Source organism: Aplysia californica, unplaced genomic scaffold, assembly GCF_000002075.1.
Source record: "Aplysia californica isolate F4 #8 unplaced genomic scaffold, AplCal3.0 scaffold00761, whole genome shotgun sequence".
Taxonomy (NCBI): Eukaryota; Metazoa; Mollusca; class Gastropoda; order Aplysiida; family Aplysiidae; genus Aplysia; species Aplysia californica.
The window spans coordinates 89,219-105,385 of NW_004798031.1; the positions used below are offsets into that span (position 1 = coordinate 89,219).

The 16,167-nt window shown below is 39.0% G+C and overlaps 1 protein-coding gene across 1 annotated transcript; it reads left to right on the plus strand.

Moving 5' to 3' along the window:
• The first annotated feature begins 71 nt into the window (after nt 1-71).
• Nucleotides 72-15,523, plus strand: LOC101853498 (pre-mRNA-splicing factor SPF27). Its single transcript, XM_005109270.3, has 3 exons — nt 72-332; nt 11,626-11,865; nt 13,947-15,523. Exons 1-3 carry the CDS (start codon nt 129-131, stop codon nt 14,166-14,168), a joined length of 666 nt encoding a protein of 221 aa, XP_005109327.1. The 5' UTR covers nt 72-128; the 3' UTR covers nt 14,169-15,523.
• The last annotated feature ends 644 nt before the right edge of the window (nt 15,524-16,167 follow it).

Consider the following 16,167-nt stretch of genomic DNA (forward strand, 5'->3'; position numbering starts at 1 on the left):
TGTTTGGAAGTGCACTTTCAATCAAATAGCTAATGAAATTGAAGGTTTTTATTCTCAGATTCCTATTTTCAAAAAGAAGAACATTCTTACTTCATACACTAGAATAATCTGGTACTCGAAACGCAAACATGGCAGGCGAGGTTGTTGTTGATGCGTTGCCTTACTTCGATCAGGGATATGACGACCCTGGAGTTAAAGAAGCTGCCATTGCCCTCGTTGAGGAAGAAACCAGAAGATACCGCCCTACTAAAAATTATCTTGATTATCTGCCCAACGCCAGTTACCATACTTTTGAAACAGAAATAATGAAAGGCGAAATGGAGAGGGTTCAGGTAAATTACTACTACTACTAAGACTAATGACTACTAAAGTCAAAGTCTTAAAGTCTTTACTACCAAGACCAAGTACAGTCGAACCTGTGTAAGACGGAGTCTCAAGGGAGCAGGGAAAAAAATCCGTCTTAGACAGGGGAATTTGGTTGGGAGGGGGGGGGGGTTCAAAGGCCCAGCCGGTGGGATTAAGGATAGCTTGTGTCTGATCGGCAAGCAGTAACTTACTGAGTAAGCAGTGGTCAAAACTTCACACCTCCCAGCTGCTATCTTGTCTGGCATCAATCTTGCGTATCCAATTACCACCAGTGCTAGCCTTTCATAGGACCACTGTTTGACCTATTAACTATTAAAAACAGAAACGTTTGATCATCTCCTTTGCTTCCACCCTTAGCCCCACCCACCAATGCCACCCCTCACGGCCATCATGTAACAACGATTTGAGGAATTCTGTTCTCGGCTGGCCGCACGATCAGGGCTGAAGGCATAGGTCAATCTAATTTCACACCTCTGGCTTCTGGCTACCCAGAAAAGTTTCCGTAGTGGCTCGCTACTCGAGCACTCTTACAGGCAGTCGTGAGATTTCACACCCACACTACATGACCATCTGCATCCCTCAGGGCTCACATGATGGGGTAACATCTACCTCTCCAAATTGCTCCCCTACTCCCCTTCCTCACCCAGCGGCATGGCCATGGCCTTATTGCCTTAAGTAGCAATGCCAATCGCCCGCTGCGCCTTGGGCCGGAAATCGGCCTCCGCGCGAGGGGTATTTTTTGGGCCGCTCGGAATCAGAAGTGACTCTCTTCTAAGTTTAGTTACGGGAAAACTCCTTCACGAAAATAAATGAAACTCGGCAACCAACCAGAGGAAAGGTTAAACTAACGACATGCCAGCGTACAATCCCGAACGATTACTACTAGAACCGGAGATATTGCCGTGTTTGTGCGAATTTCCTCTGCGGTTCAAAAACTAAGCGGAGCTGCGGGGTGATCGCCGACCACACAAGCGCCCCGCATGTCTTCTTTATTGCTGTAAAATTTCAGATCTCTGCGTTGAGTAGATTTTCCGTACCAACTTAAAATTACCACCCATCCATTGATAAAACCCAAGATCTAGAAACTTGATCGCGCATTCCAAACGCGAGGTGCCGGCACGCAAGAGGCGCATGATCGCTAGGCGGCATGTGATTGGCTGCCTATAACCAAATGGGTCACCGATGACTACATCGCGGGTTTTCCCGATAGCGCTTTACTGAGTTTTAGAAGGGGTGACCACTAGGCGAAGAATGGGAGCAGGTGGCCGGAGAATACAGGGACTTCACCAAGGTCAAAATAAGCATGGGCAGAGACAGAAGAAATGTTGCGGCTGCCATCAACGAGAGCGATATCAAAGAGATTGTTGACACAAACTCAAAAGCAGGGGATCCTATAATTTATACAGATGGTTCAGTGAAAAGAGATAGCCAGAGAAGTGGATGGGGATTTGTTGCATTCGCCAACAATAAAATCATACACAGTGCATCTGGAGCCTGCAGCAGGGCTACATCAAGTATGCGAATGGAAATTGAAGCCATCACGAAAGCACCTGATTGGATGACCCAAGATCGCCCCCACACAACCCATGCTGTTCTTATCACTGATTCCATGTGTACCCTCAGAAGGATCGAAAAAGGTTTCCTGAGAACGGAATGGATTCAAGCTATCGAACCAACGCCTATACGATCGCTCACATGGATTTTCTGCCCTGGCCATGCAGGTGTTAGGGGAAATGAAAAAGCCGACAGATTGGCTGGTGAGGCCACCTTAGTTGACAATACGGTTCAACCAGATAGGGTCGAGATCCTGAAATGTCTTTCTCGACAACTGATTGAGGAGGAAGATAGGGAGGCAGAGGCCAGTGCTGCCGTGGAGAGGATGATGCTTTTGGGAATAAAAAAAGGAAGCGGAAAATCTGGCATCCTTGCAGGAAAGAACAGAAGAACGTTCAACCAGATGTGCACTGGCACAATCAGTAGAAGGACCCTCGGCAACATTTTGGAGAGAGCAACGGAGCATCAATGTACATGTCCGGAGTGCAGGGATGTTGCTTCCTGAAACAAGAACAAGAAGGGGTGATCGCGTCGCGGTAAAAACTATGTCACGCAATTCAACAAATTTCACGCAAATATCAGTCTTTAAGATCCAAAATAATGAAGACATCGAAGAAGTGATAGCAGAACTAGATTCGGCACTAAAAATCACATGGAGATGCCAAGTTTCATTCATATGCTCCAATTCATTACTGACTTATGAGCAGTTTTTCCTCAAAATACATCAAAACATGTCCCACATTTTGGCGATTTTTTCCTATACGAAGGTCCTCCAACATTTTGCAAACAAAAATCCCAATAACTTTGATATTTATCAATGGATTTTTAAAATTTAAAAACCATAGTTCTTAGAATTTACTCTATTTTCATTTAAGCCCATTTTTAAGCAATTTGGATGAAAATTTTATTTTTCATTGTCATTGCTACCTTAAGTTTAGAGCCGACAGAACCAAACTTGCAAGTTTTGTTTCAAATCGGGGCCGAACGGGTAAAGCATTTTCCGTCTTAGACAGGTGAAACCCTCGGAAGATAGCGGATTTTTCTTTCCATTTCCTCGTTGGACAGGTTTCCGTTTAATACAGGTAATATGAGCAATTGCCAAAACATGAGACCACTCTGTTGAGACTCAGTGGTGCAAAATTTTTAAAAATAACAATTTGACTCCCTTTTCTGTCAGTCACAGATTGACATTTAGAGCTCATATTCCTAGAGTATCAGAGCAAGGAGATGTAGGGTTTTGGAGATATGGGTCTATTGGTTTGGCTACCACTGTATTTCTTGTATGTAACAGTGATGACAAAAACAGATGCAGCTAGGCAAATTATGGACTTTAAATTCCATTTGTTTAGTAAACAAAGAATTTGTACACTATGAACTCCGTTCATAATGGTAATATAAATGACAAGCTTTGTAACAATGACGCAGTTCTCACAACATGTCATCATTGGTACAAGAAAGGGCACACATTGGACATTATCATTGACAACACATCACAATAGTGAAAGGCTGTACAAATTAGCAATGCCAATGAAAATTTAAATTTTCACTTTTGCCCCCTTTTTTTTGGTACCTAAGAAAGAATTTTCAATTCTAAGAATTATGCTTCTTGAATTTTGAGAATCGGTTCATAAATTAAAAAGTTATGGGGTTGTAAAGGTCGGCTAAATATGGATGACCCACATATAGGAAAATACTCCTAAAAAGTGGACCACGCAGTAGCAGATTCTGTAAGAAAATCGACGATATCTCGGTAACTAATCGGAGTGTTCGAGAGAAACTTGGCTACCCGATGTGTTTTTGAGTGTAGAAATCATTTCTGCAGTCAGATTTACTACCAATTTCGTAGTTATTTTGTTATAATTAAAATTGTGGTGTACATATTACGATTTTGCGAAAAAGGGGTGTCGGGATGAGTCCGTTTTATTTATAGCATCGTATCACAACATGGGATCTTTAAGAATATATGTCGGCAGCGTGACTAAATAATTGCAAATTTTTTATGATGACTTTAGACCATGCCAACCGTAAAAGATAAGTTAATTCTATCTAGCATGCCGTACAATGAAAAATTCTTTTTCCCCGTTGAGACGCGAACACCCCGAGACGAGATAACCTCGCCTCGGAATACCCCCATAGCGATGTTACAGGGGAATAGAGAGAAAAACAACCGGATGCGCGCGCCCGCCATTGCCCTATTTCAAGGGACCAATGAACGGGCCCGGAATAGTCATGCGGGGATTTGTAGGTCACATACATTTGCCACGAGAGTGAGGGGAAAATGGCCGGTCTCCGTGCGAAGCCGCTTTGGATAGGGGGGTAGTCGTGCATTTATGATCGGGTGTAAACAACTACTTGACACAGAATGTTCAAATTTGAGCACACTATAGAGGGTAGATAGATCTATTACCATCTCGGCGTTGAAATTCAAACTCCTTATAGTTTTCGGTGTACACGATACGAAAGTGTTCCCGACACCAAAAGTATATAGGTTAATTTATGTGTACGAACTTCAACGTCCACATATCATTAGTTTGCCCTATTTTCTGATTGGTTGCCGATTTTCATTCGGATTGGTTCGGAAATAGAGCAAACCGAGGTTGACAAAGTTAGTCACCTACGCTTCGGCCGGGTCCTCAAAATCGCCCGTAAACGGGGACCAAATTTTCGCCTCGCGGGAAAGTCCGATTGGCATTGCTATACAAATACAGTTATCAAAGCCTCAGTACCAGAAAAACACATGTGTAAAACAATTTTTAAACTAATATGGGGCAAAAGCACAAAATCAATGGAGCTGACTTGTACATAGCAGTGATGACAAAGACTTGTACATAACAATGATGACACAACGTACAGGAAAAGACAAAGCCATGCCTCCAGAGAGAAATGCGCACTCTAAGAAAAACAAACAAACCAGGAGAGGTTTCTTTTGCTTTAAAACAGATATCAGGTCATATCAAAGACATTGGACGATCACAATTATGTTGCTAATTATGACAAACAGTACTCCTACATAACAGTGATGACAAAACATACTGGGAAAAGGTAAAATCATGTCTACAAAAAACAAATTTGCACTGAGATACACAGGTCAATAAAGGTGTATTTTGCTTCTAAATAAATCTTGCATGTATGAAATATATGATGTTGAAAACTTTGATATTAGCAATGATGACAAATATTACTTGTACATTTAACAATGATGACAGAATGACACAATGTACTGGAAAAAGGCATAGATCATGCCAACAAAGAACAAATGTGTACTTTTAAGTTAGACAGATAAACAAGGACACGTTTGTTTAAATTTGTTTGAGTAAAAAGAGCAAACATGATTTTAAAAATGTTTGCTTAGGAAAATGTAATTTCTAGTACGTCAGTCAGTCTTGTACGGCTGCATGACGACACCCCAAACGTCATCACTAAGCACAAAAGCTAAATCTATAACCCAGAAATGACCCATCTCTCGAAGTTTGTTCACACATCACACTCTTGTTCCAGGAATCCAATGTTAACACGCAATTTCACTAAAATATTCAATAGGGTAGCCTAAAAACACTCAAAACAGTTCAGTACGTCACATTCAATGTAAGATTCTTGTGCTTCACCGGACGCTGACGGCAATGACTACTTTCGTTTTTCTCTTTTCCACGTTCCACTGTTGATGATCCGTTCAAAATAAAAGTAGGCTAAAATTCAGACTTCCGGTACGTCTCAAAGTGACGCCAATCACGGTGAATGTTAAACAGCCGACCAAAATCGTAGATCTAGGAACCTGATGTTCCTTTCGCGCATCGCGGCTTTTGAAGTATTGAATAAACGATGAAAAGCAAAAAGGTTTTGCCAGCTACGGTGATTCTACTGAAAAATAATGGTGTTTTCTGAAACACCTAGTCCGTGACGACACGACTGACGCACAAGTGATCCGAATTGTTCGTTTTGCAAACAAATAAACCGATTTCTTGAGCAAGCTAACCTTTCTCGATGACAAATAGCATAGGATCAAAGCACACATAAAAAAAAACCCACCCAAAAATACTAAATTTTGGACATCCTTGGAAGTTTGCATTGGTGTGCTCAAAATGACAGTCCAAGAATCACTAAAAAACGAACATTTTTGGCACAAAAGTTACAAACTCAAGATTGTAAAGCTGACATGGGGTCTGAAACTGCTAATGCAGGTTCTACATCCTATATTTAACATCATGTGTATAAGTTTTGGAGGAATAAATACGAAGGCATCACATTTTATGCACACTAATGTGAGATGTGTGTGTTTTTCCCCACGTTTTGGCAATGGCTCATATATTCATATATATCAAGGGGTGAGCGGGGAGATTCCGTTAAGGCAGGTTCGACTGTACCGTGCTGAAGAAAGTTGAAAGAGGAGTGGGGGGTCTTTGGAAATTCAATTGCCTTCCGTTTGTTTACATAAGAAACAGAAGTGATTGAGTGCTATGGACAAAATTGGCCATGTAGGCTAAGTGAACCCTACCACATTAGCCAATAATATTTTTCTGCTTTTTTTGTAGGTTAATAAAAATGGGCGGCTCTATTTCTCCGAACATTATAGAAAATAAACTTGAATTCTATTTCTCCGAACGGTTTCCGTTCTCAAGATTTGTTGGTAATAAGCGAATGGAGTGGCCCGTGTGTGTGTGTAAGGTAGGCACTTGGAGTTTTTCGTTCAGCAGCGTCGCGGTGTGTGAGAAATCGGGCACCGGGAGGGGGGTACCTATTTGTTTTGTTTCGTTTATAGTGTTCTTTTCTATTATGGATTTCTTCCGCCTGTCAAATTTTAGAGAAAAGAAAGGCGTGTATTACAGGTGGGCAGTTCCGGGTTTTTTACGGGAACCGAAGATTTCCAATTATTAAAGGCCAGGAATCATAGGAATCCTTTCCAAACCCTATTACTTTCATTATAGCCAGTGATGTGATTTCTTAGAGTGGCTCTATGATTTCTTCCAGTGGCTTTGACCCCTAGTCAGCATCATGATAATATATACAGCAATTAGCAGTTAGTCCGACCCTGCAATTACCCCCGGCGAGTAGCAATAAGTTAGACCCGTGCAATTACTCCCAGCAAGTAGCAATTAGTCCGACCCCTGCAATTACTTCCGCAGAGTAGCGATACCTATGACTACTTCCGGCGAGCAGCGATTAGTCCGACCCCAGCAATTACTTCCGCCGAGTAGCGATACCTATGACTACTTCCGGCAAGTAACAATTAGTCCGATCCCTGCAATTATTTCCAGCGAGTAACGAGTAGTCCGATCCCTTTGATTACTTGGGGTGGGAGGACGCTACCCCAGACACTACCCCAGCCAATCTCTACAGCGTGAAGTCAGAGACCAACAATGACCTACACCGAGAAATGAGACTCTATAATATAGGCCTAGAGCCTCGTGGGCAGACGTTACAGTTTTAGATTTTGAATTGAAAGAAATGTAAAAACAAAAAACAGATGAATGAGAAAAAGGCGAAAGCAACGAATAAGTTTTGACACTGTATACTAGATCGATATAGTCTTTAACAATGAATTTGCATCATGACTACTCTTTCTTAAGTCTTCAAGATTCAGAATAACCTTGATTTCAGAACATAGTAAAGCACCAACATTTTTTTTCTCAAAAATACATTCTTTGCAGAAAAAAATAAGATAAAAATAGAGTAATTGAGAATCATTAGTTTATGAAATAGGGATCGGTTCTTTTTCTCAGAAGCAAATAATCGCAGGAATCGGTTCTGGAATTGATTCTTGGCCCACCACCAGCGCGTATTATTGCGTTTTCCACTTTGGGATCGGTTGTGTGTGTTCGGAGTTACAAGGAGTTGAAAATAAGGTAAGTTTAAGCCTTTTTATATTTAAAGATTTATTTTTTTTACGTACTTTTCTCTTTTATTTGTTAATTTCTATGCTGTGAGCCCTAAATTAAAAAGGTCATTCTCCATGAATGGGCATGACCTATTATTGATCGCACTGCTGAGGGAGGTCATGGCGGCGATTGCGGAAAGTGAACTTAACCCTCGCTAACATCATGTACTGTTGGCGTTTATTACCACTTAAACAGCATTGAAGAATGTTTTATAGTAGAAGCTATGATTTATTTTAAATTTTGGAATATTTATATATTATGTGTCACTGATGTATAATTTTCATGAATTTGCACCATGTAACAATCAGTTAAGATTCTTGGGTGGGGGGAGGGAAATGTAACAGCCATGTTTTATTTCTGTTACTGTTAGACCATCGATTTCACGCACGTTTTTACTTCTTTTGTGTGCTTATATATTGTCGTTAAATATTTTTTCTTCTCTTATTTTTTTTTGGTGTGTGCTTGTTCTTTAAATATCTCTTTAAATTTTCAGTTACTTTGTGCAGTTTTTTTAAAGATATAGAATCTACATGTTTATTAAAAGATGTTTCTTCGCTTGTCTAATCATGTCCTACACCTTCCTCTGCTAGAGTTTTCTGAAAATCTGAAATTTTCATCCATTGCTCACAAATGAATTTATTTACTTCATTGATGAATTCATTGCTTTGCTTTTTTTTTCTTTCCACAGCCCCTGATCACAACCTGCCACTGTTCCATTGGATTTATTGACAGCTCACCAGAATAAATCCTGACTTTACTTTAAAATCCCAATATGCTTGCGGAGTTGGTCGAATTCAAAGAAAAACTTGTTGGAACAAGTTGCAAAAAATTGAGCGCTTAAGAAGAAAGCATATTTATTGCAGACAAGAAAGAAATCTTGGCATTAATTTAACACAATATCAAGTTGGCAGACAGGGTGAACCAAACAGTTGCCTGGAATAAAGAAAGAATAAATAAGTATCGTGACACAACTGCATGCCTCAAAAAACATATTTCACAACTAATTGTCATTGAAGAAGTTGAACATTTAAATAAACACTATTAAAATATTTAATGAAAAACTTGCTAAACAAACTGAAGTAATAAAATTAGAAGAGACTATTTGTTTAACTTACAGGGCAATCTCATGAGTTGAAGATGTAAAAGAGAAATCAAAGATAAAGACAGAGTAATTGATCTTTTACATGACAAATTAAAACATGAAAGAAACATTCTAACTACAACACGTAAAATGAATTTTAAAAACATTATTATCATTAATAAAATTACCAAGGAACTCAACAGCCTATCAAAGAGTGTTGGCCTACGTATACACGCGGGCAAGTCGAAAGTAGTGAAGCTAGGTAAAGTGTTAAGCCCTGCTGTGACAGTGGAAGACGATCCCCTAGAAGAAATGGACTCCTTTACCTACCTTGGAAGTGTCATCGATGGTAAAGGTGGAACTGAGGCAGATGTAAAAGCAAGAACTGCCAAGGCAAGGTCAGCTGTCAAGCAATTATCAAATGTCTGGAAAGCAAGCAACATCTCACTTCACACCAAGATTCGACTCTTTAATTTCAATGTCAAGTCTATGCTCCTCTACGGCTGCGAAACTTGGAAGACAACAAAGACAGTGCTGAAAAAAATAAAGTCCAGACTTTCATCAACAGATGTATGAGGAGTATCCTAAGAATTAAGTGGCAGGATAGGATTAGAAATGAAGAGCTATGGGAAAGGACAGGACAAAAGGAAATGGAAGAAGAAATAGGACTAAGACAGTGGCGTTGGATGGGACACACCTTCAGAAAGCCCAGCGAAAACATCACAAGACTGTCATTGCAATGGAACCCACAGGGAGCACGAGGCAGGGGTAGGCCACGGGAAACATGGAGGAGATGTATGTGGAAAGGGACATGAGAGAGATGAAGCTAGCTTGGAACGAGCTAGGAAGGATGGCTCAGGATAGAGAGAAATGGAAGGAGCTTGTATGTAGCCTATACCTTGCCAGGGGTAAAAGGCATTGATGATGATTATCATTAAACTTGTTTGCAGCAGCTGTAGACACAAATGTTAACTTTAAAAACTGTTCTACTGATCTTATTTTAGGTGACCTGCTGTTTTGTTAATATATATTTTACTTTTTAATCAGTCTTTTGTAAATTTTACTGATATTTAATTTATGTAGATATTCCAAAAGAAAGCATTAAAAAGACCTTCAAAACGATACTTCAATTATTGTTGTAGCTTAATTTATAAGAAAGTTATGGCAAAATATATTGACCACAGAACGATGCGGTCACGTACGCAACACAGTGTTACATAATTTTACCCAATATTACCTACCGTGATATATTTAAAAATTTCGTCTGACTGTTATTTTGCCCTCAACATCACAAAGTTTCAGAAAATGTTTGGTTTTTGCATGCACGCAGTCAGCGTATTAAAGCAGCTAACATTTCCCTTATTTTTCTTGCTGTTTCGATCACAAAAATTGCCTTTCTTTTCTATGTATATTTTTTCTCCTCGAAAAGACCTTTAAAATGCCATATATTTAAAAAACGGTTCAACTTAGAGCAAACTAAGGTAGCTTAAGTTAAATCCAAGTTTTTGCTGAATTTGAGTTCCACTGTACATATTTTTATAAAAGCTGTATCATGATCTGTAAGCTATGACAAGTATGTTCTCATCATTTGACAATATGTGTCACGACGCGTTGGAATCATGTGCTCGTAAATTTTGGGGTATGTGGAATTATTGGTACCAGCTTGAAGCTAGCTCATTTGCCTTGCTTTGGATTTTAAAAATGCCAATCTACTTTGAATAGAAGTCAAAATATTTGCCATTGAAGGAGGTGGGGGTCGCCTGGTTTCAGAGGTAAAATCAACGAGAAAACCCCAAAGTTTGATGACTTCCAAAGCTTGATAGGCCTTATAGAATCTGAAAATTTGAAATTTTTGCGCCTTTAGTCAGCGTTTTTCCGTGAATCCTCACAGGAATGTGTTTTTAAACGGGAATGAAAGGTGTCGTGTCTTCGATTTCAGTATTTTGACGAGCACCTGATTTCTTCAAGATGCCTCACGTATATGATGACTGACAGTTTAGTATAATGTTGCAAGAAATTTTTCTTTTAGATGTAGGCTTACATGTCATGAATTAAACCTAGTACATGGTATATGTGTGCACCGTGTACCTGTCTTTTTTTTGTGACAGAAGACTGCTTCTTCTTTCCTGTCAAACATCTGTTGTCTTTATTTGTCCTCTTTCTTTTTTGTGTTTGTTACTACTTTTTTGCTCTAAAGCTTTGGCACATATATATACACGACTTAATTGTGCTGCTAGTACCTTAAAACTTTTATTCCCCCCGGGGCAGTGCCACTGACTGAAGTGCCTTTGGGCCATTCCCAAAGGGGGGACATTTCTCGTCCAAGCATAGTAGAATTGTAAATGGGCTGACTCATGTCACGCTCATAACTGTGCCTGATCTACAACAGGGAACTGCTGCTTTTTCTTTCCTGATCCTTACAATTGTCATTTTCCTCTAGTTCTTTTGTATGTTTGTCACTCTCTTGTGACCTGCTATTTTGGGGTGCCTTGATAGTCGAAGCAGACCATGTGCTGTTGAAGCTAGAGAGGTGAGCAGTCTAAGTCTGATTCCCTGTAAAAACTTCTCTGTTGACACCCACCCCTTGGCGCTCATATGACCTTATGCAGTTGCGAGCGCCGTAAAACCCTCTATTTTAAAAAAAACAAAAAAACCCCAAACTTTTACATAAAACAAAAAGGCTGAAAATGTTTTACATGAATAGAAAGTTATCAGATCATGTCTACTCTTCCATTGTTTTTTTAAAAATAGGCTCGCCTCCCCATGGACATGATGAGCATGAAGCGGTACGAGTTACCAACACCACCTGCAGGAAAGATGACAGATGTCGCAGCGTGGCAGGAATGTGTGGACAACTCACAGGCTCAGCTAGAGCACCAGTCTCTGCGTATCCTCAACCTGGAACTCATGTCAGAGTATGGGGCAGCGTCGTGGAGGTCGTACAACTCAGTCCTCACTAACATGATTGACCAGGCACAGAAGCACTTGCAGGTGAGATGTGCAGCTCAAAGGAAGTTGGGAGAGTGAAGAAGTGGCTTTTTTTAACTTGCTTATCAGGCCACTTTAACCCTTTGACTTTGAGCCCTGACCTACTGAGGCTACCATGCCCCTCTGCCTGAGCTCCTCTGAGTGATTCATGTTTTCATTCATATCATCATCAGAATGACATTCCTTATCCCCACATAGGGTAGTCCTTGTCATTGCCAGCATCTGCTTCTGAGAGATCTTCAAAAATGTAGTAAACTCATGCGTGCATGTTTTGTCCCAGGTGGGTTGGTTTGGAGATATGGTCTTGCTCACCAGTGTACCGGTGGCTTGGTGTCCAGGAAGTTTTACACACCACTGGTGTACCTGTGGCAGAGGCTCAAAGTCAAAGGGTTAAGAAAGATGTACAGTTGAACCTGCTCTGATGATCACCCTTCCAAGACAGTCACCCATTTGAAGTTTAAACGATCACTTCCCACTTCCCCCTTACATTGTTTTTAAAAAGAATTATGTATTGTAATATTGTAACGACAGTGGTCAACGAAGATGACCTCCTTTCCCTCCCAAAAAAAATCTTAATCTTGGATGAGTTCCACTGTATTAGCATTGGAGAACATGTCAGTGTCTTGATGCGGTGGTGTTTCTATTGTTAGATATATGATCTTTCTGGTCCAAATTTTACTAATTTTAGCATGCTTCTTAAAAGGAATTATATGTGAAGTTCAATTAAAAGCAAGAGTTAATACTGTACTGAGATGAATTTTAAAAAAACAACCCAGTAGAATCTCGACTTTAGTTGAATGGATTTTAAACACAGGTCAAGGAGTTTGAATACATTATAATAAGTGTGTTGATATGCCACAGTGCGGAAAGCAGGGGGGTGGGGGGTATTTGTTTGATTAATGCTGTTGTGTATAGACGGATGAGCAGATTTTTGCATTGGTAAGGAAATGGGTCGCATATAATATTACTACAGTGATATTTGAAGTTGGAAGTGCTTAACGTTGGATTGAAGGAACCTGACACTCATTGAAATAAGAAAGAATCCTGTTAGTTCTGAAGTCCTCGGACCCAAAAAAATAGCCTGTCTGGCAAGCAGCCCTCTATGTTACGTATCCGTGCATATTTATCTGACAACAGCAGACTTTATCTACTGTTGTCCAACCAACTGGTGATTGACCTATGCATGGATCATAGCATTTATATTGTCTCATGTGTGTATCATACTTTGCCACAATTTTTCAGAGAGGCTGAGTCATTGTATGTCTCCAATCAGGTGCTTTTTATAGATGCTTACATATCCACAATATGTTTTTGCAGTTACCTCTACTCAGCTTTTGCTCAGAAACACAGCATTATCTTGTTGTATCTCCCCCTCATCTTTATTTCATCTGGTGCATGCCTTTCATCTTTATATTTTACGGCTGTCTACCTCTTCTTCTACAAAGTCAGGTTCTCTACAAGAAAAATGCCTTTTCCATAAAGTCATATTATGGCCGGATCATCATCATGATAATATCGGATAACTGCATTTTTTATTTGGCTTTTTTTTTTTAACAAAACGTATACTGCAAAGTATGTTTCTTATGCTGGTTAAAAATTTATATTGAAATAAACAACCGAAAGGAGACTTTTTTACAGTATGAAAATCGGATAACTCAAAGTCTTCTTTTTAATAATTCAGTTTTTTCCCTTCTCCTGAAAAATGTACCTGATGTCCTTCTTCTGATCTTATCTCGACAGCAACAGTTCAATGTTTTAGGATGACTGGGTTTGTTTGTTTGGGTTTTTTTTTATTGGGGGGGGCTGTCTCGATCATTTCAGTTTTTTTGTGTGTGCATGTAGTTAGTAGTCGTGTTATTTTGTATAAAAAGTCTGGAAGACTGAAATCACCAAAGATAACACTTTTCTCTTTTTCTTTGTTTATAAAACTGTATAATTGTCCTCCAACAGTTGCAACTCAAACTCAGATGAGCAGTCGCTGACCAGATTGTCATCTGTCTATAGATACTTAACAATAATATACACTAAGGTGTTTACGCATTTTTACTTTAATTGGTGCTTTTTTTTCTGTATATTTAACTCAGGATTTGCGTAAAAAGATTCAAGAGATCAACTGGCAGCGAAAGACAGAGCAAACACAAGCTGGTGAGAAGCTGAGAGACTTGGAGACCAGCTGGGTTGGATTGGTCAGTAAAAACTATGAAATTGAAAGAGCCTGTGCCGAAATTGAGAAAGAAATTTCTGAGGAAGAACAGAAACAAGCTAGGAGGGGTAGAAAAAGGCAACACGAGAGTGAAGAGTCTTGATTGTTACTGTTTTAATGTGAAAATGGATCAGCATGTCAGAAATATGCAGCAGGTAGGCAGGGAAAGCCACCAGAGAAGCAGAGCGATATTTTTTACTTAGCACTTTTGAAAATGTATCAAGTGAATGTGAGACTGAGACTGCATGAAAGAACAAGTGAAAAGTTTTGTTTTGAATGTGTGAAAGAATATGACATGTTTTATGAAACATTTAGGGTATGTAAAATAGTTTTATTTGGGTGCATTTGTAGCGTTTTTGTCAAAATACTGTATTGAAAAGCAAAACTGATATTGAAAACTTTTAATTCTCTAAGAGCAGTAAAAGAGCAAAGTGGTTGCCAATCATTATCAGCATTCTTTTATAAATTAAATATATTGGCCATATGGCTTCTCCCTTTGTTGTAGACAGAAAGCTTTTCAATCTTTCTGATGGACAGTTTTTATGTGAGATGATGGATTGTATGGATGTTGGATTAAGTATTGATGGAGAGGAAGGATCGCAAGATGAATATCAGGTCCATGCTAGAAAAAAAGTGTCATGCCGATTGTTCTGAATTGTCTGAGCGTATTTGCCCTTATGTTGTGTATTGTGAATGATAAAAACAGCATGAATGTTTGTTGTGTAAGACTGGTTATGTACTTTTTTTTTTAGAAAGCTATGAGTGAATGAGGTTTTGACTGGACCGTGAAACAAATGAAGGAAGTGCTCAGGAAGAAGAGAGTTTCGTAAGTCATCATGGTAAAACCAATTAAGAGTCAAAGATGCAATTCTTAACAACATTATCATCTGTCCAGCCACAGACTTATTTTGTTCCTTAGAGTCTTAAGTTAGAAATGTTCATTGGGTTGCCAAGAATCTCAAGTGTGGTGAGAAATTCAAGAAGGTATTAAGATCAGCCCTCCTTAGCGTGCACATTTTTCATCAACAAATCATATAATAGTCATGGATGGATAGGGATATATCTATCTGTTGTGACAAAGGGAGTGTTTGCAGTTTTTTTCAACTTTAGAGGACTTAACAGCAGTCCTATTTGACCTGTAGAGCGTTTCCTTGTCATATTTTATTCATCTGTGGGTTGTTTTTTTCATTTAGTTGAGAATTTTGTATGTTTCATTTTCATGAATTCATGTCTCATTGTTGTACAGTGCAGCCTCTCTATAATGACATTATGGGGAACAGAAAAAAATGTTGTTGTAGAGAGTTGTTGTCATAGTGAGGCAACCAAAAATTACTAATGATATACATGTATAAAGGAAAAAAATCGGTACCTCTTTATAGTATAGATAGGCTGCACTGTATTTGAAGTGTTTTTCATGTTTACTTCAAGTTTCGTTATCAATTAAATGTTTTAAAATATCTTTTGGGTTAAGACTTTTTTCTATATTGTGGTGTAGAAATAGAACTGCATGTGGCTTTTCGAAATGGGGCTAAAGTTGCTCAACTTACAGTCTAGCACTGATATTGTGAACATGCACAGCATAGCAAACAGGTTTTCAGGTTCCAAATTCTTTTTATTTAAAATGTATACATGAGAGAAATTCATACAAATTAAAAGATTTCCATGTTCTCCCAATTTAGCTATGTTCATGGTAGTCTGTAATTGTACTTTCGCTATAAAAAAGTCAAGTTTAATCTTTGCTGATACTTATACTTATACTAGTGATACAGTAACTTTCGTTGTGTAGTGTTTGGGGCAAGAGGGTAATACATATCTGTGTTGTGTCTTGATGGAAAATAAGGTGACGAGTCTGCAACTTAAGTTTGTCTCTCTGATTTACTCTATATGACGTAATCCTAGCATCTGCGTTTGTTGCCATTTTTTTTGTCCAAAAGTTGCCCAAAAAGTTGCCATTAATTTTCAAGCTTTGAACTCTCTGTGACGACGTATATTATAGCAATATGTTGATAGAGGTAAAAATTTTAAGCTCCCAAGTTTTTTTGTGCTCTGTTTTAAGCGTCCAGAATATCATTTGTAGTCTCCCAGAGTGTAAAAACATGAAA